This window comes from Microcaecilia unicolor, chromosome 12, assembly GCF_901765095.1.
Source record: "Microcaecilia unicolor chromosome 12, aMicUni1.1, whole genome shotgun sequence".
In the NCBI taxonomy this organism is placed as follows: domain Eukaryota; kingdom Metazoa; phylum Chordata; class Amphibia; order Gymnophiona; family Siphonopidae; genus Microcaecilia; species Microcaecilia unicolor.
The window spans coordinates 113,262,357-113,287,635 of NC_044042.1; the positions used below are offsets into that span (position 1 = coordinate 113,262,357).

The 25,279-nt window shown below is 48.2% G+C and overlaps 1 protein-coding gene across 1 annotated transcript; it reads right to left on the reverse strand.

The window, feature by feature from the left end:
• Nucleotides 1-8,193: 8,193 nt before the first annotated feature.
• On the reverse strand, nucleotides 8,194-23,611 carry LOC115481414 (the record flags this gene model as incomplete). The annotated part of the gene is given in 7 exon segments (XM_030220502.1): nucleotides 8,194-9,699; nucleotides 9,701-10,327; nucleotides 14,377-14,872; nucleotides 16,124-16,363; nucleotides 17,726-18,680; nucleotides 19,149-19,986; nucleotides 23,144-23,611. Coding segments are annotated over 7 exon segments (5,130 nt in total), but the record flags the coding sequence as incomplete, so codon positions are not given.
• Between the last annotated feature and the right edge of the window lie 1,668 nt (nucleotides 23,612-25,279).

Genomic DNA, 25,279 nt, shown 5'->3' on the forward strand with positions numbered 1-25,279 from the left:
GGTTTTTGCGCTTCGGGCGGTTTTTTCGGCCGCGGGGGGGCGGGGTTAGTGACGTTTTTGGGTGGGGTTAATGACGTTTTGGGCGGGGTTAGTGACGTGGGAGGCGGGGCCGATGACGTGGGAGGCGGGGCCGATGACGGGGAGGCGGGGCCGATGACGGGGAGGCGGGGCCGATGACGTGAGAGGCGGGGCCGATGACGGGGAGGCGGGACCGGTGACGTGGGAGGCGGGGCCGGTGACGGCGGGGGCGGGGTTGTTGACGGCGGGGGCGGGGGTGATGACGCGGGGGTGGGGGTGTCAGGGGCGGGGTTTGTGTTTGGGCGGTTTTTGGGCTGTTTTTTGGGCTCCAGTGGGCTGGAAAAAAATTTTCCACCTGGCAACCCTGTGCTGCCGGAAACTCCTCAGTATGTTCTCTATCTCAGCAGGTGGTGGTCACACACAGCAGCAGCTCTGGCTAGGCCTCCAAGCCTAATCCTTAGGTTTTGTTGAGGCCTGGGGTTGAGGGCTCTTTTGAGCAAGTGCAAACCTGGTGGTGCCAGGTCCCTCCTTTTCTCCCCCCTCCCGCTGGCTCCGTTTAAAAAAAAAAAAAAAAAAAAAAATTTTAAACGTCTTTAAAGGCGTTTATTTCGACGTTTATTTAAACGTTCATTGCAGCTACTCACTGGGACACCAGTTCGTTACAGCTCGGAGCGGCAAGCAGGTAATTTTACCTTTTTCTAGCGGGCAGGGGGTTCCCCGATTCTTCTCCTCGTGGCATATGGCGTCGGAGGGCGAGGGCGCAAAGGGTCGCTCCCCGGATCGCTGGAGCGCTTCTAGAGGGGATGCGGGGGTTTTACAGCCTGATTCGCCCTTGATGGGTGACAGTTTAGTGACCGATGAATGTCCCGGTCCTTCCTCCGGCGTGGCGGTTTTTCCCGCCATAAACGCCCATCCCCCGCTCCTCGCCTCCGCCATCTTGGCCGGCCACGCGGCTCGGACGGCTTCTTCGGGGGCCGCCCTTGAGGTTGGAGACATTTATGCCATGAACGCCCTTAATTTGGGCGACGGCACAAAACCGGCTAATGTTAAGAGCCGTTCTTCCCGCGCGGCTCCTTCGCGGAGTTTCGCGCCGGACGCCATTTTGGATGCGCAGCATGTCTCTCCCCCGCTATTTCGAGCGCCGGTTGAGAGTGCATCTAGGGCTGTTGCCCAGGCTGCGGAAGTGCACAGTCTGGGGGGTTTCTCCCCCGAGTTTGTTTTGCTGCTGCATCAGGCCTTCCTCATGCACAACGCTGCCCCTGCTCCCTCGTCTGGTAAAGAGGTTGAGGTTCCCAGAGGCAAACGCCCTCGGGTTGATTCCCAGGCCTTGGAGGAATTTGTCTCCTCCGATGTAGATGAGGGCAGCGTGTCTGAGGTCTCCCAACGGTCCTTTGCGGATTCCTTGGAGGAGACGGATCCCCGCTCGGTTGGAGCGGATGACCCCTCTGCAGCGCGGCTTTTTAGCCCAGAGGATTTGCCCAACCTGTTGTTACAGGCCATGGACACTTTGAAGATTTCCTCTCCGGAGGACGTCTCTCCCTCAGCCCCTGTTGGCTCTGCCATTATGCTGGGGACGAAGCGCCCGCCTAGAACCTTCCACGTGCATGATGCCATGCACACCTTAATTTCGGCTCAATGGGATGCCCCAGAAGCGAGCCTTAAAGTGGCTAGGGCTATGTCCCGCCTCTATCCGTTGGCTGTGAGTGAGCGTGAGGCCTATCTGTGGCCTACCGTGGATTCTTTAATCACTGCGGTGACTAAGAAAACGGCGTTGCCGGTGGAAGGTGGCACGGCCCTAAAGGACGCCCAAGACAGAAGATTGGAGGCGGCCTTAAGGTCGTCCTTTGAGGCGGCTGCTTTAAGTTTGCAGGCCTCAGTTTGCGGCTCCTATGTGGCCAGGGCGTGCCTGACTATGGTGCAGCGGGCTTCCCCCTCGGATCATTCCTTGAGGGCTGATTGGCCGGCCCTGGAATCGGGCTTAGCCTATTTGGCAGACTTGCTGTATGATGTCTTGAGAGCCTCAGCTAAAGGCATGGCTCAGACAGTCTCTGCGCGGCGGTGGCTTTGGCTGAAACATTGGTCTGCTGACCACGCCTCTAAATCCCGCCTGGCTAGATTGCCTTTTAAAGGCAAGCTGCTCTTTGGGGTCGAGCTGGACAAAATCGTGACCGATCTCGGCACGTCTAAGGGCAAGAAGTTACCAGAGGTCAGGGCTCGGGCTAGTGCTCGTCCCGGTACCTCCAGAGGACGGTTTCAGGAAGCCCGTCGGTACCGCCCGGGCAGGTCGGGTTCTTCTGCCCCCTCTTCCTTTAAGAGGAATTTCTCCCCCAAGCAGCATTCCTTTCGCAGAGACCACCGTCCCGGAGGTGCTCCCTCCGGTCCTCCCCCAGGGTCTCGTACCCAATGACGGGGTCTTGGTCCACGCCCCAGTGCAGATTGGAGGACGGCTGTCCTCGTTTCTGGGCGAGTGGACCACAATAACTTCAGACGCTTGGGTGCTGGAAGTCATCAGAGACGGCTACAAGCTAGAGTTCTGCCGACCCTTAAGAGACGGGTTTGTACTCTCTCCCTGCAAGTCTCCGGTCAAAGCTGTGGCAGTGCAGCAGACTTTGGACAATCTGATCCGCCTGGGTGCGGTCGTTCCGGTGCCAGAAAGTCAGCTTGGCAAGGGGCGTTACTCCATTTACTTTGTGGTACCAAAGAAAGGAGGTTCTGTCCGGCCTATCCTCGACCTCAAAGGGGTCAATCGGGCCTTGAAAGTGCGGCACTTTCGCATGGAGACTCTCCGCTCTGTTATAGCGGCAGTGAAGGCAGGGGAGTACCTGGCATCCTTGGACATCAAGGAAGCATACTTGCATATTCCCATCTGGCCTCCTCATCAACGCTTTCTGCGTTTTGCAGTCCTGGGCCGACACTTCCAGTTCAGAGCCCTCCCTTTCGGGTTGGCTACTGCTCCGCGGACCTTTTCCAAAGTAATGGTGGTCATAGCGGCCTTCCTGCGAAAGGAAGGAGTACAAGTCCATCCTTATCTGGACGACTGGTTGATCCGAGCCCCCTCTTATGCAGAGTGCGGCAAAGCTGTGGACCGGGTAGTTGCTCTTTTGAGCTCCCTGGGATGGATCATCAACTGGGAGAAGAGCCAGCTGCGCCCGACTCAGTCCCTGGAGTATCTGGGAGTTCGATTCGACACCCAAGTGGGCAGAGTGTTCCTGCCAGACAATCGGATTGTCAAACTTCAGGCTCAGGTGGACCAGTTCCTAGTAGCCTCTCCTCTTCGGGCTTGGGACTATGTGCAGCTGTTGGGCTTTATGACGGCCACGATGGAAGTAGTGCCCTGGGCCAGGGCTCATATGAGACCACTTCAACACTCTCTGCTGCAGCGCTGGACTCCAATGTCGGAGGATTATGCTGTGCGCCTTCCCTTGGATCCAGCAGTGCGCAAGGCGCTGAGCTGGTGGATGCAGACAGACAAGTTGTCTGCGGGAATGCCTCTGGTGACCCCAGAGTGGATTGTCGTCACGACGGACGCCTCTTTGTCGGGCTGGGGAGCCCACTGTTGGGAAGGACAGCGCAGGGGCTCTGGTCTCCTGCAGAGGCAAAGTGGTCTATCAACCTCCTGGAACTCAGAGCCATTCGGTTGGCGCTTTTGGAGTTCATCCCGGTTCTGGTGTTGAAGCCTGTACGGGTCCTGTCGGACAATACCACGGCTGTGGCCTATGTCAACCGCCAGGGAGGTACCAAGAGCGCCCCTCTAGCCAAGGAGGCTATGAGTCTATGCCAGTGGGCAGAAGCGAACCTGGAACAGCTGTCAGCGGCCCACATTGCCGGAGTCATGAATGTCAAGGCGGACTTTCTCAGTCGCCATACCTTGGAGCCCGGAGAGTGGCAGCTATCTGCTCAGGCGTTCTTGGACATCACGAAGCGCTGGGGCCAGCCGAGCCTAGATCTGATGGCGTCATCGGTCAATTGCCAAGTGCCGCGCTTTTTCAGCAGAGGACGGGACCCTCGATCCCTGGGAGTAGATGCTCTTCTCCAACAGTGGCCGACACAAGAGCTTCTCTATGTGTTCCCGCCCTGGCCCATGTTGGGCAGGGTGCTAGACCGGGTGGCAAAGCATCCCGGCAGGGTAATCCTGGTGGGTCCGGATTGGCCCAGACGTCCCTGGTATGCGGACTTGATCAGGCTCTCAGTCGACGATCCTCTGCGGCTGCCAGTGGAGCAGGGCCTGTTACATCAGGGTCCCGTGGTGATGGAGGATCCCTCCCCCTTTGGTCTTACGGCCTGGCTATTGAGCGGCAGCGTCTGAGGAAGAAGGGCTTCTCAGACAAGGTCATCGCCACTATGCTGAGAGCGAGGAAGCGCTCTACTTCTACTGCTTACGCCAGGGTTTGGCGTATCTTTGCAGCGTGGTGTGAAGCAGGCTCACTTTCTCCTTTCACTGCTCCAATTTCTTCAGTGTTGGCGTTCCTGCAAGAAGGTCTGGACAAAGGCCTGTCGCTCAGTTCCCTTAAAGTCCAGGTAGCAGCTCTGGCTTGCTTCAGGGGCCGCCTGAAGGGTGCTTCCCTGGCTTCGCAGCCAGATGTGGTGCGCTTTCTCAAGGGAGTTAATCACCTGCGCCCTCCTCTGCACTCAGTGGTGCCTGCGTGGAATCTCAACCTGGTGCTAAGAGCATTGCAGAAGCCGCCGTTTGAACCCTTGTCAAGGGCATCTCTGAAAGACCTGACGTTGAAAGCAGTCTTTTTGGTGGCTATCACTTCAGCCAGAAGAGTTTCCGAGCTCCAGGCGCTCTCATGTCGAGAGCCTTTTCTGCAGTTCACTGAGGCAGGAGTGACTATTCGCACAGTGCCTTCCTTTCTGCCCAAGATTGTTTCTCGCTTCCATGTGAATCAGCAGCTCTGTCTCCCTTCCTTTCGTAGGGAGGACTACCCAGAGGAGTACTCTGCTCTTAAATATCTGGATGTGAGACGAGTCATCATCAGATACTTGGAAGTGACCAATGATTTCCGGAAATCGGATCATCTGTTTGTCCTGTATGCAGGTCCTCGTAGGGGTCTGCAGGCTGCTAAGCCTACAGTGGCAAGATGGGTCAAGGAAGCCATTGCAGCGGCTTATGTGGCCGCGGGGAAGGTGCCGCCTATCCAGCTGAAGGCTCACTCCACAAGAGCTCAGGCGGCCTCGATGGCAGAGGCCGGTTCCGTCTCCTTGGAAGAGATATGCAAGGCGGCAACTTGGGCTTCGGCCCATACATTCTCCAAGCATTACCGCTTGACTGTGGCTGCTCGGGCGGAGGCCCGGTTTGGAGCTTCAGTGTTGCGGTCAGGGATTTCTATGTCCCGCCCTGGGTGAGTACTGCTTCGGTACATCCCACCAGTCTATGGATTGATCAGCTTGATGATATGGAAGGTAAAATTATGTATAATCATACCTGATAATTTTCTTTCCATTAATCATAGCTGATCAATCCATAGCCCCTCCCAGATATCTGTACTGTTTTTATTCTGGTTGCATTTCAGGTTCAAGTTCAGTCTTCAGTTACTTCAGAAAGACTTCGTGTTCAAGTTTTTTCACTTGGATTCTTCAAGAGTTAAGACGAGTTTGTGTTACAGTGAGCTGCTGCATTCCTCTCCCCTCCGTTTTACGGGGCTGGATTGAGACTTAAAATTCTGCCGGCACTCCCTCCCGCTTCGTGCGGCTGTAGGGCAGTTTGACCCTAACACCGCTGAAGCGGGAGGGGTACAAGTCAGCTCCTCCCGCGGTTGCGGTTGCAGGATAAGCCAGATCCCCCCGCATCGGCGGGTGTGGTGTCCCTCCCCCGCTCCGCGGGGATGAGCTGGGTTAATTCCCCTCCCCCGTTTCGGCGGTGGTGAGCTGGGCAGAGTGTCCCTTCGTGGGTGTAATTCTCTAAGTGCTGAGTCCTGCAGATGGAGCTTTGATATCGACATACTGAGGAGTTTCCGGCAGCACATGACCACATATAGGGAGGCAAAAGTTTGCTCTCTATCTCCACCTGCTGGTAGATGGACACAACCCACCAGTCTATGGATTGATAAGCTATGATTAATGGAAAGAAAATTATCAGGTATGATTATACATAATTTTACCATACCCCGGGGACTTATGAAAGTAGAAAATAAGCCGGGACACTATAGTCTTCTCAGTAGTACGGTTAGGAGCCAGATAATCACCTGGGTCATAATCTACAGGTACGGTAGTAGGGCACATAGGAGTACCTGGAGAGACTACCCACACAGATTCCCCCTTCTCTGGGAGAACATTAGTATAGTTACAGGGAATGGGAAGAACAGTTGAGATGTTTCTTGTTAAACAAAACACTCCAGAAGCTGGATAGGGAGACGTAAAAACTGGCCTTAGAGAAGATTCAGAGGGGGAGGTAGCATTATAAAAGGACCACCAAGTATAATCCTGGCTCCAAGGGCCTGAACTCGAAAAGTAGGGAGGTATAAGTGCTGTAAGCGGCACAGGGACAGGAACAGCTGGGACATCTGTGGTATAAGGAGAAAATCGGGAACACACAATACAAGGGGAAGTAATCTTTGCCTGGCTAATTAGTTCCTGGACAGAGTGTAACCAAAGGTTGGAGCGAGTTGGGGTATTAGGAACAAGGAGGCAAGGAGTAGAAAACAACAAAAGCACCCAAATTACTAACATTTTCTTTCTTCCTAATCTAAAACAAATACAGCAAACTAATTAAGCAATAATATTCCAACAGTCTGTGCTAACCACAGATTACTCTAATATAATGTTCTCAGTCTTTGAGTTCTTATACCAGTTGGGATAGAACCTCAACTGACAAGGATCAAGCTCTCAAATTCTAAGAAAGCCAGAATCAGGCAAGAAAGAGTCTCAGTATGAGGCCAAAGTTCAGCAGCTCCTGCGGTATGCAGTTGACCCTTCTTTTCAGCTAGTAGATTCTTTGGTTCGGGTCAAGCGCAGCTTCAATGGCTCCGCTGGATCACTTTCTGCTCTCCACTGTTTAGGCTCCGTCTGATCCGTGCTGGGCTCAGTCTGGTCAGCAGACTTGATTCGAGACCAATGGACCCATGGAGTTATCCCTGCGACCTTCACAGCTGTAGGGGTAGAAAGCAAAACAGTAAAAGGTCCTTTCCATCGGGGCCCCAAAGGCTGGAGCCTCCAGTCTTTCACCCAAACTCTATCCCCTGGCAGGAAGGAATGTACCTGAGCCTGGAAGGGGACAGGGTTTATTTCTCTCACATAAGACTGAAGCTCAGAAATTATCCTGCCCAAAAGGGCTACCTGCTCCTGCACCTGGGCGGACCCTAAAGTCCCTATGTCTCCCTTAATTCCCTGCAAAATGGCTGGGGGCTTCCCATACACAATTTCAAAGGGAGAGAGGGCTGTTCCTTTAGTTGGGGTGCATCGGAGGCGGAAGAGGGCTAGTGGCAGTGCCTGTGGCCATTTCAGTTGGGTTTCCTGACAAATCTTTGCTAGGCTATTTTTCAAGGTTCTGTTTGCCCGCTCAACCTGCCCTGAACTCTGGGGACGATAGGCACAATGCAATTTCCAGGTAATGCGCAATGCGCGGGACAGGGCCTGAAGTGTGGCTTCAACAAAGGCGGGACCATTATCTGAACCTATGGCAAGGGGCAGTCCATACCTGGGGATGACATCCCTAAGGAGGGCTCGAGCTACTTCTGTGGCTTTCTCAGTGACTGTAGGATATGCTTCCACCCACCCAGAAAAAGTGCAGACCATGACCAAGAGGTATCGGAGCCTACCGCTCCTGGGCATTTCTGTGAAGTCTATGACTAGGGACTCAAAGGGTGTTAGTCCTCTAGACTGAACTCCTGGTGGAATACGGGGTCCCTGACGAGCATTATTCTGGGCACAGAGAGTACATCGGGCAGAGGCAGTGGCAACCAGACTATCCAATCCTTCCAGCACCACTACTCGACTGAGTAGGCGGGCTAGTGCTGTTTTCCCTAAGTGTGATAGGTCGTGAGCTTGAGACACCACCGGCCAAGCTAGGTGGCGTGGCACCAGAACTCTGGTATCAGGGAGATGTAACCAGCCATCAGGTCTCCTTACTGCACCTTCCTCTTGAGCCCATTTCTCTTCCGTTTGGGTGTACATAGGCGTCCATTCTTGCAGTCGAATTTGGAACAGGGGAGTCACAGTACCTACTGGGGGTCCTCGAGCAGCTTCCTTGGCCACCCGATCAGCATGGCGATTCCCTCGGGCCACTGGAGTATCTATCCTTTGGTGTCCCCTGCAGTGAATGACAGCTACCTTCTTAGGGGCCCAAACGGCCTCTAGCAGCTGAAGTATTTCAGATCCATACTTAACAGGTTGGCCTGCGGCATTTATGAGTCCCTTTTCCTTATACAAAGCTCCATGAGCATGTAGGGTTATGAAGGCATACTTGGAATCAGTATAAATGTTGGTCACCAGTCCTGCTGCTAGCTCCAGAGCTCGTATGAGGGCCACAAGTTCTGCTTTCTGGGCTGAAGTTCCTTGGGGCAGGGCTCTTGCTTCTATCACCTTGTCCTCTGTCACCACAGCATAGCTTGCCAATCGCTTGGAGTTCTCCACATAACTGCTTCCATCTGTGAAATAAATTACATCTGGGTCCCTCCAAGGAACATCTTTAAGATCTGGTCGACTGGAGTACACTTCATCCATGGTTTGGATACAATCATGATCCGGTGGTCCCTCAGATGCTGGCAAAAGAGTGGCGGGATTGAATGTAGCCACTGTTTCCAGATGTATCCGTGGATTCTCACATAAACTGGCTTGGTACTTAACCATGCGGCTATTTGTAAACCAGTGGTTGCCCTTGTATTCCATGAGGGTGAGAACTGCGTGGGGGACTTTAACAACCAGTTCTTGCCCCAAGGTCAACTTATCAGCTTCCTGGACCAGTAAGGCTGTTGCTGCAATAGCCCTCATGCAGGCTGGCCATCCTTTAGCCACTCCATCCAGCTGTTTAGACAGGTATGCAACAGGCCTCTGCCAGGATCCCATCATCTGGGTCAGCACACCCAGAGCAACCCCCTGTCGCTCGTGGACATACAGTGAGAAAGGTTTCTCCACATCAGGAAGGCCTAACGCAGGGGCTTGGAGTAGGGCTTTCTTTATGGCGATGAAGGATTGTTGAGCAATAGGTCCCCATTCAAATGGTTCCTTTTCACCCCCCTTTGTGGCCTGGTAAAGGGGTTTCGCCATCAGTGCAAAATTTGGAATCCAAATTCTGCAGAAGCCTGCTGCTCCCAGAAATTCCCTAACTTCCCTTCTGGACTTGGGTTGGGGAATTGCAGCAACTGCTTGCTTCCTACTGACATCCAGTCTCCGACTTCCCTGGGAGATGCAGAAGCCCAGATACTTCACTTCTGACTGACAAAGTTGGGCCTTTGAGCGTGAGACCTTATAGCCTGCATCCAAGAGTAACTCCAGCAATTCTCTGGTAGCCTCAAAACACTCTTCCTGGGTCACTGCTGCAATCAGAAGGTCATCTACATACTGGAGTAAAACTCTCTTGGAAGGCTCAGATTTAAAAGTCTTAAGGTCTTGTCCTAGGGCAGTCCCAAAAATAGTGGGGGAGTTCTTGAACCCCTGTGACAGGCGGGTCCATGTATACTGAAGCTTCCGTCCTGTTACTGGGTTTTCCCATTGAAAGGCAAAAAGCAGTTGACTGGCGGGGGGCCACCCGAATACAAAAGAAGGCATCTTTTAGGTCTAGTGTCGTGAAATGGGTAGCTCCAGAAGGTATCAATCCCAACAGGACATATGGATTAGGCACTACAGGGTGTAATGAAATAGTGGATTTGTTGACCACTCGTAAGTCTTGGACTGGCCGGTAGTCCTCAGTCCCTGGCTTCTGGACTGGCAACAGTGGCGTATTCCATGGAGACTGGCAAGGTCGAATAATTCCATGGGATAACAGACGATTCAGATGTGCTTGAATCCCTTCCAGAGCCTTTCGGGGAATTGGGTATTGGCGAAGATGGATTGGCCGGGCACTTGGAAGTAAATCTACATGGACAGGAGGAATATTTCGGGCCAACCCTGGGGGATTATCTTCTGCCCATACCCCACTGACCTGGAAACTGTCGGCCAGGGGTAGGTCAACTTGGCCCTGCGACTGATGCAGCCGCCATTCTTCTTCAAGAGGGCAGCAGAAACTCAATATGCCCTTAGGGCTGGATATCGGGGGCCGAAAGGAGACTGAAGTCTGGCCATCAGAGTCAAAGGAAATTTGGGCCCTAAGCTTGGACAGCAGGTCCCGGCCTAACAAAGGGATTGGACAGTCTGGCATATACAGGAATTCATGAGTGACTGTGTGTGAGCCTAATTGGCATCTACAGGTCGTCAGGAAGGGCCTCCGGTTCTGCACCCCCGTGGCTCCCACCACTCGGACAGTTTTTCCAGACACAGGCGCTAATCGCTCCGTCACAACAGAATGTTCAGCTCCTGTATCAATCATGAATGGAATTGAGCGGCTCCCTATGGTTAGCTTGACCATGGGTTCCTGGGAGCCCAGTTTGTAGGAACCCGGTCTGTCCTATTCATCCCATTCTGCCATCTCGGCTATCCCAATGATGTCAGATTCAGAAGGCTCATACTGTTACAAGAAATTCTACCCACTTCTCCAGCAATTAATATGTTGGAAGAAATGAGTTATTTTGGGGAAAATAGCTCGAGAGCAACTCGCTACTGTTTATAATTTAAGAGCAAGCGCTGTATTTATAAGTTTTAGGATATTAATTTCTCCACCAATCACCAAAGGTGATAATTGCAATAAATTAAATATATTAAGTATATATATATTCAGAACACAAAGAGACCATATTTTTAGCTTCAAAAAGATTGATTTAATATACAATTGCACACGAGAGGTAGGTATTAAGAGGAATCTTTACAGGTAATCTGTGCATAAAAATAGAACAAAGTAGCAGCTAGATCAACTTACAAGTCCTTGTTACAAGCATGCTGTGGTCCGGCTGATTGATGAGCACATGTTGAGGACAGGAGGCATCAGCAGACCCCAAAGAGAGCAGCAGTTTCCAAGAGAGGCAGGTTTCCAGAGGAGGCAGGTCCCAAGAGAGGCAGGTTCCAAGAGGAGCAGGTTCCAAGAGCACGAGCTGGGCTGTTTCCAGGCCTTTTATAATGTTAGCAGAGAAGCATGGTGTGTGCATGTCTTGGATATTTTGCAAGGCATTATGGTTAATGTAGTCTCATGTCTGCACACGACCCCTGAGTTGGTCTCATGTGTTATGACATCACGAGACTTACAGTCTGGACTTTGCTGGCAAATGTCTTTTGATGTCCTGTTCAGTCTCTGGGGCAGATACACATTACAAGTCCTTCCTTTCTGCACATGTCTGGAAGCTGATGGGAGGGGCAGGTATACCTTTGACAAGCAAATGTCCTGTTTATGGTTCCCCTGAGTTTCTTTGTTTTATTCAGGTGTCCACCTTAGTCCATCTTTTGTTAGGTGGGAGGGCAGAGGAATAGAGTCAATTTAAAACTTTAAAGCAGTCTTAAGTCTTTTGTTTGAGGAATGAGAAAAAACAAGGTGCGGTCCCTGCCACTGCAGCAGTACTTTTGTCTTGTAAATATTCCCCAAAGGGAGAGGGGAGAGGGCTTTTGGAATGAAAGCCAGTTCTGCTGCATTGTATTTTTAAGAGCTGCACAAATATATATTGGTGTATATATATAATCCACCAAATATGCTACATATTTCAGTAATAAACTGATACCATTACATTCCCTCTCTTGGCTCCGAGTGAAAATAAATTTTTAATATATTGGAATGAGGAGCCATAAAATGAACTATAAAAGCTAAAATTAAAAAAACAACTCTAACAACCTCGTACAGTAGCATAATTTCAAAACAACAATAGCAAAGGTACTGAACTGTTTACATGGGCATGTGTATTGGGAGAGGTGAATCTTTTAATAATGGACATTGAACAGACTGGACCGTGCAGGTATTTTTCCTGCCGTCATCTACTATGTCACATCACTATGAATCTTGGAATATGTCCTTAGCTGGAATATGACTGTTATAAGCTAAAAGACTCATCATTATTACTTTGTTTGCTCATGACTTACATTTAGGTAGCTAGGGTTAAGTTTTCTGTGGTCAGTTTCATTAGGCTTCCGTTCAGTCAGGTGGCAGAGTATGGCTTTGCTCTGGTTTAAAATAGGATTGCAAGTACACTTTATATGACTTCAGCCACACAAGCGTCATTTTGCTCTATTTCCAGAGACCATCTCTTTTTGTGTCACCTGCTCAGGGGCATAGGCTGCTCCCAAGTTTATGCCACAGGATATCTTACCCAGTATGCTAGCCAAATCAATAGCATGAGAGTGCGCAATTGACCAATTTACCACTGCAATGGGGTGGAACAATCTATTCAGTCATATTTTCAGCGTTTGACATTCCAAGGAAAAATATTCTATGAATGTTTCCTAACACTGTGAATGTTTCCCTATATTCTCTATTTCAGAGGCTAACTGAGGTATTCACAGCAGTGATACATAAGCAAGGGTGTAAATGTGGAGCTATTATACTACTGTTTCATTAGAAACAAGAAAGACATATGTATGCAATTATAATAATTTACACACAAAACAATTATTCCTATCATTCCTATGCAATAATATTTACTTAATCATTGACCAAATAAACAAAAACAGAGTCATGGTATAGTGCCATGGACTACCTTTCAGAGAGAAACTTTTTATTTTTCAGAGAGAAACCTTTTATGGGTAATGAGTGTGGTAAAAGGTTACCATATTTATCTGCTTTAGCAGTGTTTAATGTTGCACTTTAATAGACAATACTCATGTGTTTAATGTTGTAAAGAATTTAGAAAAGATATGTTAATTTTGCTTTGCACACAGCCAATATTTCATTCCAGGGAGAGACATTGTGTGCGTCCTGGCTGTAATGTAGAATAAACTAAAAAGGTCAGAAACATTCCCTGTACTGATTGTACCTGATAGATCATGTAAAGAGAAACCTTTGTTCATAATTTCAAATATACACATGTGAATATATCAATAATAGTGAACATGGTTTTCTTTCCTATAGCTCGTCTGCCAGTGAAAATGGTCTCTTTTTTTTTTTTTCTTTCTTAGACAATGTGAACTAATGGAGGGACTGTTAGTAGGGAGGGTCTACTAATGTCTGCTTATAGTTTCTTGTGTACCCCATAACATAAAACAAACATATAAACATGGAGACCACATGACAAACAAACAAAGAACTCTATTAGGCCTTTAGGTCTCCGATCGTCCATTCCAGATCCAGGATTGAGCTTAACCTGCAAGTAGAACACAAAAGCAACGTACGCGGCATCCATCTTGGATTGCCAAAGCAGTTTCATTCTTTTAGAATTATTTCTTATGCATACAATAAGCAAAAATTAGCAAATATTAATAGTAATTAGAAAGGCGCACTATCTCATAAGTAGAACAGGCATCGAGATAGCCATGTATGCATTAATTCCTAGCACCATAAAATCTTAGATTTAATCTTAGATTTACACTCGAACTCTGAAAAAGACAGAAAAACACATTATACATTAATTTAGTAGGTCACATGGCTCTCCGGTTCTGGTAGGGGTTCCCTCTCTTGGTTCACAGTTCCTTCTCAGGGTCTTAGATCACGGCATACAAGCTGAATATAGCTTAGGCTTTAGTTTCTTCTCTATAAAGGTAAGCATATCTTGTTAATTCACATTAAAGCACAATATTAAGTTTCAGCTCCAGCGGGAGTTACCTATTATAAGGAGGCATTTTTAAAACTTCTTACCCAGTATTTTAGTTTCAACTCCAGTGGGAGTCACTCATCAGAAAAAAGACATTTCTAAACTTTATACAATATTATATCAAAAACAAATTACAACAGAAGCTATCACAGAGAGACATTTTAAATCTGACTTATTGCAAAGAGACATTACTAAATCTTAAATGTTCAAAAGAACAATAGAAGCTATATTTTTTAATTAAAAGAACAATAGAAGCTACATTTTAAATCAAGAGAACAATAAAGCTACATTTAAAATTAAAAGAACAATAGAAGCTACATCTTTAATTCTTATCAGTGTTACAAAGGGCCATTGCAAAAACTTTTTCTATATTCCTGTCACCGCAGAAGCCCACATGAGTGCTCGGGACACCTAGTGTTATTTGGAAAAACAATCAGGTGTACTTCTTTAGCTGAGATATGTGTACCCATTTTGTCTTTCCCTGTGGAAAGCTGATCTGATATACCACTGGGGATATACGGTTGGATACTGTATAAGGGCCATTCCAACCTGCAGAGAGGGCATGGTCCCGTTTTCCCTTGAAGAGCTTACGGTACATTACCTGAGAACCTACTTCAAAGAGGGGGCTGATAGCGGAATGTAGACTTTTAGATTGAGCTGCTTTCTCCAGGGCTTGAGTGACTCTGGCTTGCAGAGTGGTTTTATCCTCTACTAGTTGTTTGATATATTGTACAAAAGTAGGGTCTGTCTCATCATCATTTGGGTCCTGATTGATATAGTCACTAGAAATTAGGAGTGGCATAGTGTGTCCGAACAGTATCTGATAAGGGGTTACATGTGAATTCAGGCGGGATGTACTGCGTATGGATGCTAGTATCAAAGGCAATTTCTGAGCCCAATCTTTGCCTGTTGAATTTACAACCTTTCTGAGGGCCTCTTTTATGGTCCTGTTCATTCTCTCTACCTGCCCAGAACTCTGTGGGTGATATGGAACATGAAGCTTGTGTTTTATATTTAGGGCTTGTAACAGGACTGTGAAAATCTCACCCACAAATGCTGGTCCACGATCTGAGTCGATGATTTGAGGAGTGCCAAACCTGCAAATTACCTCAGAGAACAGTTTATTAGCAGCAGTCTGTGCAGTATGATTTTTACAAGGGAATGCTTCCACCCAGCCACTAAAAGCATCAACAATAACTAGAAGGTATTTGTATCCCTCTCTGGTCAGTGGTAAATTGTCTATGAAATCAATTTGTAACCGGTGCCAGGGTCCTACCCTTCTCTGATGTAAAAGTGGTGTTGGTTTAGTCTGTCCTGCTTTAACTTGTGCACATTGTAGGCAGCCGCCTACCCAATCCTCCACTTCCTTTCTCATTCCTGGCCATGATGCCATGGCTTTAAGGCGACTGAGGGTTCCTTCTACTCCCTCATGCAAATATGAGTGGGCTAAACAAATCAGCTCTTGTCTAAATATTTGATCTGGTATATGCTCAGAAGTATCTTTACCAGATCTAGTGACAGCAGAAATCTGAGAAGCCAACATGTCTACCTGATGGTTAAAAGAAGCTTCAAGGGAATGGTGGGGGTCATGGTGTGATTTAACATGACGTATCATTAATTTACCTGGATGACACTGTAACCAATTCCCAATCCATTTCCACAATTGTCCTTGCTGCAAGGGCTTGCCATCAGCAGTGCAGAAATCATTACGAGACCACTGACTCAGCCACCCTAAACAGGCTTGTACTACATAATCACTATCGCTGTATATCATTAAAGGGTGCGTTATGAGGCACTCATGAGATATATTAGTGTCTATGTGTGGACATGTGTGAGTCAATACAGCCTGGACAGCTAATACTTCTGCGTTCTGAGCTGAGGAATGACTATCAGATTTACCTTTTAGGACTTCCTGGTCTATGCTGAGGGCTGCATACTGAGTATATCGTATACCTTTGTCCCAAAAGGAGGACCCATCCGTAAACCAAATGTTTCTAGGTGGTACTAAAGTCTTAGCCTCCTCTACAGGGGGCGCTGAGGGACATTGCAGGGGAGATTGCAGATTCTCTTGATAAGGGCAAGAGTGATTGGACCCAGTTTCAATCAGTGCATGGGCTAAAAGGCTTGGACTTTTCTGGATTTCAAATTGAACCCTTTTGTTCATTAAAACTAGGGTCCATTGTGCTAGTCTTGTGTTTGAAATGTGTGAGCCAGTAAGGGCACCTGAAATTATATACTTGAGGGGAGTGTGACCTGAGCAAATAGAGATTTGGGCCTCTCCACAGAGATGCTGGAATGTCTGAACTGCCCAAACAGCAGCTAGACATTCTCTTTCACATTCAGTGTACCTGCTCTCCACATCAGTCAGTTTACGTGATTCATATGCCACAGGGCAAAGTTTTCCCTGTTGATTACGCTGGAGAAGGACCGCAGCTAAAGCAGTCTCAGTTGTGGCTAACTTGATGGTGAAGCTTTTAGCAGGGTCTGGATATATTAGTGCTGGAGCCTGTGCTGCAGCAGTTTTCAATCTAGACAGTGCTCTCTCATGCTCTTCAGTCCATTCCCAGTGACTTTTCTTTTGCAGGAGCCTATACAGGGGGCTTGCAATATCAGAGTACTGATAAATATAGGAGCGGAGGAAGTTGAACCCCCCTAGGTAGGGTATTATTATGGATTAAGAACTGGTTGAAAGATAGGAAGCAGAGAGTAGGATTGCGTGGCCAGTATTCTCAGTGGAGGAGGGTAGTTAGTGGGGTCCCGCAGGGGTCTGTGCTGGGTCCGTTGCTTTTTAATGTATTTATAAATGACCTAGAGATGGGAATAACTAGTGAGGTAATTAAATTCGCCGATGACACAAAATTATTCAGGGTCGTCAAGTCGCAGGAGGAATGTGAACGATTACAGGAGGACCTTGCGAGACTGGGAGAATGGGCGTGCAAGTGGCAGATGAAGTTCAATGTTGACAAGTGCAAAGTGATGCATGTGGGTAAGAGGAACCCGAATTATAGCTACGTCTTGCAAGGTTCCGCGTTAGGAGTTACGGATCAAGAAAGGGATCTGGGTGTCGTCGTCGATGATACGCTGAAACCTTCTGCTCAGTGTGCTGCTGCGGCTAGGAAAGCGAATAGAATGTTGGGTGTTATTAGGAAGGGTATGGAGTCCAGGTGTGCGGATGTTATAATGCCGTTGTATCGCTCCATGGTGCGACCGCACCTGGAGTATTGTGTTCAGTACTGGTCTCCGTATCTCAAAAAAGATATAGTAGAATTGGAAAAGGTACAGCGAAGGGCGACCAAAATGATAGTGGGGATGGGACGACTTTCCTATGAAGAGAGGCTGAGAAGGCTAGGGCTTTTCAGCTTGGAGAAGAGACGGCTGAGGGGAGATATGATAGAAGTGTATAAAATAATGAGTGGAATGGATCGGGTGGATGTGAAGCCACTGTTCACGCTATCCAAAAATACTAGGACTAGAGGGCATGAGTTGAAGCTACAGTGTGGTAAATTTAAAACGAATCGGAGAAAATTTTTCTTCACCCAACGTGTAATTAGACTCTGGAATTCGTTGCCGGAGAACGTGGTACGGGCGGTTAGCTTGATGGAGTTTAAAAAGGGGTTAGATAGATTCCTAAAGGACAAGTCCATAGACCGCTATTAAATGGACTTGGAAAAATTCCGCATTTTTAGGTATAACTTGTCTGGAATGTTTTTACGTTTGGGGAGCGTGCCAGGTGCCCTTGACCTGGATTGGCCACTGTCAGTGACAGGATGCTGGGCTAGATGGACCTTTGGTCTTTCCCAGTATGGCACTACTTATGTACTTATGTACTTAACAGGACTCGCAAGGAATGGACATCGTGGGGAGCTGGTGCTTCCAGCAAGGCACGTACCTTACGGGTATCAGCTTGCCTCCCATCATTTCCCACTATGGTCCCTAGATACTGAACTGACTGTTGGACCAATTGAGCTTTACCCAGATTCACCTTGAAACCTGTTTCCTGAATTAAAGCAAGGACTCTTTCTGTGCGACCCTGAACTTCCTCTCTGTCGGAACCCACAATCAAAATGTCATCTACATATGAATGAACATATTTTCTATCCTGGACCCCCAACTTTTCTAGCATCTGTGTAACATGGAGGTGGCACAGGGTAGGGGAATTATGAAACCCTTGAGGAAGGCGGGTGAATGTGTATTGCTTGTCCTGAAATGTAAATGCGAATCTGTCTTGGCTTTCTGGATGAAGCTGAATAGCAAAGAAGCAGTTTGCCAAGTCTATTACAGAAAACCACTTACTCTCTGGGGTGATGGAGCTTAAGATATCTAGTGCAGAGGCAACAATAGGGGCTATAGTTTGTGTACCTTTGTTAATCTTTCGGTAGTCCACTGTGAGGCGCCAGTTTATGCCATCAGCCTTCTTTACAGGCCAAAGAGCTGAGTTGAAAGGAGATTGGGTTTCTCTAATTACTCCCTGTTTCATGAGATCTGATATAACACCCTGAAGTGCAGGGATTGCTTCCCTAGGATAGGGATACTGTTTCTGTGGTGGTACAGATTCTCCCTTAACTTTCACAGAGGATTTTATTTTCCCACAATCAGTGGCACTAGTGGTCCAGAGGTCTGGGAAAAGTTCTTTCCACCTGCTCTGCTCTGCTTCTGGCATTATCCCTGCTATTTTCTGCCACTTTGGTTTATAATACGGATCAATTTGTTTCTGCCACTCATAGTGAGGGCATTTCCATAGTATCTGATTACATAGATCCACTACCATGTTGTTTTTGTGTAGAAAATCAGAGCCTACTATCACTTCAGTGGATGTGTCAGGGCACTGCACTACTGTGGTATGAAATGTATCATCTCCTATTTTAAACTGTACATCTCCATATTGGTACCCCCTTTTCGTGTCTCCTGCAAAGGTGGACAGATTTATTGGCCCTATGGGATGTGATCCTGCAGGTATAAAGCTAGTGAGTGTTACGGCGGCACCAGTGTCCACTAATGCCAAAACTTTCCTGTGTCCTTGTCCAACCCACATCAGAGGTCTGCCCCCTGGGTCCCACTGCAGTTTGCAGAGTGGGGTCCACTGCGCATCCCTCCGATTCAGGCCGGACCCCTTATCCTAGGCTTCTAATGGAGGGGCTGATGGGGCTACCATGTGTGTTAGTGACAGACAGGCGGCTATGGCTTCTTCCTTTTCAGAGGGGGGCTCTTCCCTGTTTCCTGAGAGAACCTGCAGCACCCGCGCGGTAAGAACATCAAGGGGTTGTTGGTCCCAGTATGCCATGTTCTCACCATGAGTTTTTAAAATGCTAACCGCTTGCCTGCGAGTTTCATTATCTACATATAGAGGAGCGGATTTTTTTCTTAAAGGTTTACCTTTATGGGAGCTTCGGTCAGAATGCAGCCCAGGTGGTGCATTCTTGGGTTGGGGAGCTGGATGCCGTGAGGGGGCCTGGGAGGCCTGCTCTTGGTATGGAGCTAGATCAGGGTATAAAGTGGGTACAGCTGCCGCCACTGGATGTACTGCATAAGGCTGATACCTTTGTACATTTTTGGCCTTCAAGCACAAATCCCTAGCAGAGGCAGGCTCACCTGGGGCCCAAGAACAGAGAGCTCTTGCAATAGTAGGATGCATGCCCTGACAAATCTCTCTCAACCTCTCATCATCTACTTTTACATCTAGTAGATCTCCTGGGATCTGCCTTCTGGAATCTCTTCCTTCCACTTCCCCTGTCATAATTAGTAAAATAATTGCCCTCCTTACATAATCTTCAATACCCTCATTTTTGCCCTGCTGGACATATGTATTTAAGATCTTGAACGTTCTCATGCCAAAGGACACACTCGCAGCGATTGCCAAATTTAGCAAAGAGAAACCCCTTTGTCTTGCCAATTGAATAGCTCCCTCCATCTGTTCTGCAAATTCAGGTTTGATACAGAGACGGATCACTTTAATTAATTCCTCTGTATCAATCCTCCCTTCCTGTTCTAATTTCCATAATGCCACGCAAGCTTGGGGGAACTTGTCAGGGTCTATCTTGCCTATTTGTCTGGCTATCACTTCTATATCTGTCTGTGAGAGGGGCTGGGAACTGATCGTCTGGATGAGTCCACCCGGTAGCTGTCTAGCCTCAGATACTTTTAACACGGCTGAAACAGGCATGGCTGTGGCTGTATTTGGAGGGGCACATGGAAGGCCTGAGATAACTGATATCTGCACATGAGAATCCTGTATTTTTTCAGTGTTATTCTCACCTATAGGGGACGTCTGCAGTATTAGCTCTCTGGTTAGTTGTTTTAGGCCTGGGACCTGATTTGCTTGCATTTCTAAAGCTAAAATTTGGGTTTTCATTTGATTTTCCTGAGCTTGCTGATGTTCTATCTGCTGCCTAGAAGAGTCCAATTGATAATTTAAGCACCTATTCATTGTGATCAAGAAATCCTTTTCTGTGCCTACCTGCTTGCATTCTTTCTCTTTAGCTAGTAATTTATCGTTCAATTCTGCATGCTCTTTTAAGGCTTTCTCACACATGGCCCACATTAACCAAGTGCATGCGGAAATTCTCTTGCTCCCTTCCTTAATTGAATATAAATTGCAATATTTTTCGAATTTGCTCTCCATATCAGAGATGCTACTAATGTCCTCCACTACGCTAGGGGTCCATGGATTGGGGCCCGAGGATTCTATGCATCGCTTAAGCACAGTGGGGTTATGTACACCTAGAATAGTGTGTTTCTCTGTGTGTATGTCTTCCTCAGAATTATCCGCAAAATTAGTTTTTATTTTATGCCAGAGCATGCCTAAAATTTTTGTTATACAGTACATAAGGTACATAATTGCGTAAGTACTTAAGTATTGGCACGCTGGCAGGGACCAAATGTCCATTACGCGCAACATCTCAAGTAGTGCCCTGAAAACCTTATCAATTTATCAATCGGAAATTTAATTAATGAAACCTGATACTCAGTTCTCTATAAAGCAGCAAAATACAAAAATATAATTTAAGAACACTGCTATTTCATTCTATAAGCACAGAATACCTGCCCCCGTTCTGCACCAATTAATATGTTACAAGAAATTCTACCCACTTCTCCAGCAATTAATATGTTGGAAGAAATGAGTTATTTTGGGGAAAATAGCTCTAGAGCAACTCGCTACTGTTTATAATTTAAGAGCAAGCGCTGTATTTATAAGTTTTAGGATATTAATTTCTCCACCAATCACCAAAGGTGATAATTGCAATAAATTAAATATATTAAGTATATATATATTCAGAACACAAAGAGACCATATTTTTAGCTTCAAAAAGATTGATTTAATGTACAATTGCACACGAGAGGTAGGTATTAAGAGGAATCTTTACAGGTAATCTGTGCATAAAAATAGAACAAAGTAGCAGCTAGATCAACTTACAAGTCCTTGTTACAAGCATGCTGTGGTCCTAGGGTTACCATACGTCCGGATTTCCCCGGACATGTCCTCTTTTTGAGGGCATGTCCGGGGCGTCCGGCGGATTTTGCCCCCGCCCACGTTTGTCCGGATTTCTGGACAAACGTGGGCGCGGGTGCGGGCAGGCGCGTGCGTGCGGTGGGCGGGCGATCGGCGCGTGGTCTCCCGTCCCCTCCCCTCCCCTTCCTTACCATGTTCCCTGGTGGTCTAGTGACGTCTTCGGGGCAGGAAAGAGCCCCCTCTTTCCTGCCCGGAGCGCTGCCTCCCCTGTCTATCATCCTTCTCGGTCTGGCTGGGGATTCAAAATGGCCGCCGAGAGTTGAACTCTCGCGAGGCCGCTTCAACTCTCGGTGGCCATTTTGAATCCCCAGCCATACCGAGGAGGATGCAGCAGGCAAGGGCAGGCAGCGCTCCGGGCAGGAAAGAGGGGGCTCTTTCCTGCCCCGAAGAGAAGACGCTACTAGACCACCAGGGCTAGACAGTAAGTGAGGGGGGGGTATGTGATGGGGGGGAGGGGACTATGTGACGGGGGGGGGAATAGGGGCGGAACCCGGACCTGAAGGGGGCGTGGCAGGGGTGGGGCATGAGGCGGGGCGGGGGCGGGGTAGGGGGGCGTGACATGTGTCCTCTTTTTCAGAGGACACAAAATGGTAACCCTATGTGGTCCGGCTGATTGATGAGCACATGTTGAGGACAGGAGGCATCAGCAGACCCCAAAGAGAGCAGCAGTTTCCAAGAGAGGCAGGTTTCCAGAGGAGGCAGGTCCCAAGAGAGGCAGGTTCCAAGAGGAGCAGGTTCCAAGAGCACGAGCTGGGCTGTTTCCAGGCCTTTTATAATGTTAGCAGAGAAGCATGGTGTGTGCATGTCTTGGATATTTTGCAAGGCATTATGGTTAATGTAGTCTCATGTCTGCACACGACCCCTGAGTTGGTCTCATGTGTTATGACATCACGAGACTTACAGTCTGGACTTTGCTGGCAAATGTCTTTTGATGTCCTGTTCAGTCTCTGGGGCAGATACACATTACAAGTCCTTCCTTTCTGCACATGTCTGGAAGCTGATGGGAGGGGCAGGTATACCTTTGACAAGCAAATGTCCTGTTTATGGTTCCCCTGAGTTTCTTTGTTTTATTCAGGTGTCCACCTTAGTCCATCTTTTGTTAGGTGGGAGGGCAGAGGAATAGAGTCAATTTAAAACTTTAAAGCAGTCTTAAGTCTTTTGTTTGAGGAATGAGAAAAAACAAGGTGCGGTCCCTGCCACTGCAGCAGTACTTTTGTCTTGTAAATATTCCCCAAAGGGAGAGGGGAGAGGGCTTTTGGAATGAAAGCCAGTTCTGCTGCATTGTATTTTTAAGAGCTGCACAAATATATATTGGTGTATATATATAATCCACCAAATATGCTACATATTTCAGTAATAAACTGATACCATTACAATACCTTCCCTCTCGAACTCGGCCTCGGCTTCCTCGATCTCCTGGTCCCCTTCTCAGTCCCTGGCGCCTCTGGGGGCATTCATCTTTCCAGTGCCCTCTTTCCTTACAGTAGGCACACTGATCCCTCTCCAATCTTGGTCTGGGATTCTCCCCTCGTGGCCGGGATTGATTGAAGGAATCTCGAGGCCTGGCTGGCGGTCCGGGGTCCCACTTTGGCTTCCCATTAGCTAGAGGTCGACCTCGGTTAAGGGTGGAGTTAGTAATGGCTGCCGCCAAAAGGTCGGCCTTCTTCTTTATCTTCCGGTCAGCCTCTCGGCGCATCTCCTGATCCCTATTTACGAAAACCTTTGTTGCGATCTCAATTAGCTGGGTGGTATTCATCCCTGCGAATCCCTCCTGACGCTGCAGCTTCTTCCGGATATCTGGCATACTCTGGGCCACCAATGCACTATTCACCATTCTCTGGTTTTCTAGTGCCTCAGGGTCAAATGGGGTGTATGTTCTGTAGGCTTCAATTAGTCGCTCTAAAAAGGCCCCAGGGGATTCAGTTGCCCCTTGGAGAATTTCAGAGACCTTTGCCAGATTAATGGGCCTCTTTATGCCTTTCCTCATACCTTCCAGCAAGTCCCGGCAATAGCCAGACAACAGATCATAGTGCTGTCCATTATTTGGATCCCAAGCTGGAGCTGCGCGAGGGAACAGAGTTCTAACCCATTCCTCTGGGTCCTGTATCCCCTCGGGAACACGCGCTCGCGTGATGGCCTCAGCATTTTGTAAAATCTTCCGCCTCTCCTCAGTTGTGAAGAGGGTCAGGAGAAGTTGTTGACAATCAGTCCAGGTTGGGTTATGGGTGGCCATAATGCTAGCCACTAGGTCCACCACTGCCTGAGGCTTTTCAGTATAAGAGGGGTAATGCGTCTTCCAATTCAGGAGATCGGTGGTTGTGAAGGGTACATACTGGTAGGCCTGTGCCTGCATAACCTGACCCTCATTATTAGGATCCGGTCGAGTGGTGGTTACCTGACGCAGGGGCAGAACTCTCGAGGAGGTGGGAATGGAACCTGAAGTAGAGCTAGGAGCTACCCCCCTATCATGCTCAAAGGTGATTGCAGCAGGTCTAACCCATTCAGGGGAGGTGTGTTGAACCCCTGAGGGATGAGGAGGGGTCCTCATAGACTGAGAGGTGGTCACAGGTGATTCAGTCCATTGAAAGGGATGCCGGGCCCCTGATGAGTGGGGAGGGGTACTAGAGGGAGAAGCTGGGCTATCGAGAGTTGAGGAGTCAGGGAGTGGAGCCCAAAGCGGGTCTTTGGAGGTTAGCAGGGAAGGATGTGGCAGAGGAGGGTAGAGGCTGGATGAAAAGTCCATCCTAGGATGTGGCGGGGTTTGCACAGAAGGGGAGGAACTATCTGGAGAAGCCTGTGCTGGAGAGGCTTGGGCTGGACGCCGTGGATCTCTAGGGGTGGCACGGAACCCCAACAATGGGCCATAAGGTGGTGGCTCAAGATCTGAGGGGTCATCAGAGAGTATGGGTTTCTCGGACAGGATAGGGGCGGAAGCCACCGATTGGGTGGTAGGCTTCCTGGAACTCTTTCCCTCTTCCAGTTTAGATTTTCTAATAATCTTTCTTTGAACGCGGCCCAACATGAACTTTACTGGGGATCCCATATAAGTTTTCAACCAAGTGGGAGGGTCAGTCACAAGGCTGTCCCAGGAATCTATATAGGGGAGTTGTTCAGAATATTCTGGTTCTCCTACAATTATGCTGTAGACCTTCCGGATTACTTCAATATCTAAGCTGCCACTAGGGGGCCACCCCACTCCCATAGATGGCCACTCAACTTCACACAAGGTTCTTAGAGTACTTAAGCTTAAAGTCTGTCCATAATCATTAATTAAAAATCCTTTCTTGAAATTCTTAAGCATACAATCTAGGGGAGTAGTAATTTGTCTAGATGATGTCCCTCCCATAATGCTTACAGTTACAACACACAAAAAGGGAGGGAATTTTTGGAAGTGTGGTAATGGGGTCCACACTCCCGAGACAAAAGGTAGACAAACAACAATCGCTTCCTTCCGTCGCTGGCCAATTGAACTCGCGTTAACTGGAAACGCAGCTATAAGAAGTCCGCACTCATTTAATCATTCATGCATCACACACATTCAGTACAGAAAATCCCACCCAACAATTTCAGATTTCTCAGATACAGATAAGCTCTAGCGGTTTCCCTACTAATCTCCACTAGACTAGAGGTACTAAGGCCTTTGTTGATCAGACTCCCCTTCCCTCAATTTTTGAGGGGCTGGTTTACAGTTTCCTAGCTAGGATTACAATACAGAATACATACCCGGCGAATGTTCCTCAGTCAGTTGGGTGCCAGAAATTGCTGCAGGGTTCAGGATCCCACCGCTGCCACCAAGAATTGTTGCAGGAATTACCACTAGTGTTAGCAGAATCTGTGGTACTTCAGGAGTCAAACAGCACACACCAGAATGAGGGAGAAATCTTCTTTATTTGCCAGCAAACAAAGTAGGACATCAGCACTAAGTCTCTTCTTCTCTTTCTCAGCTCTCTGTGTCTTGTGGCTTCTGTCTGTCCTCTTCAGCTCTCTTCTCTTCTTC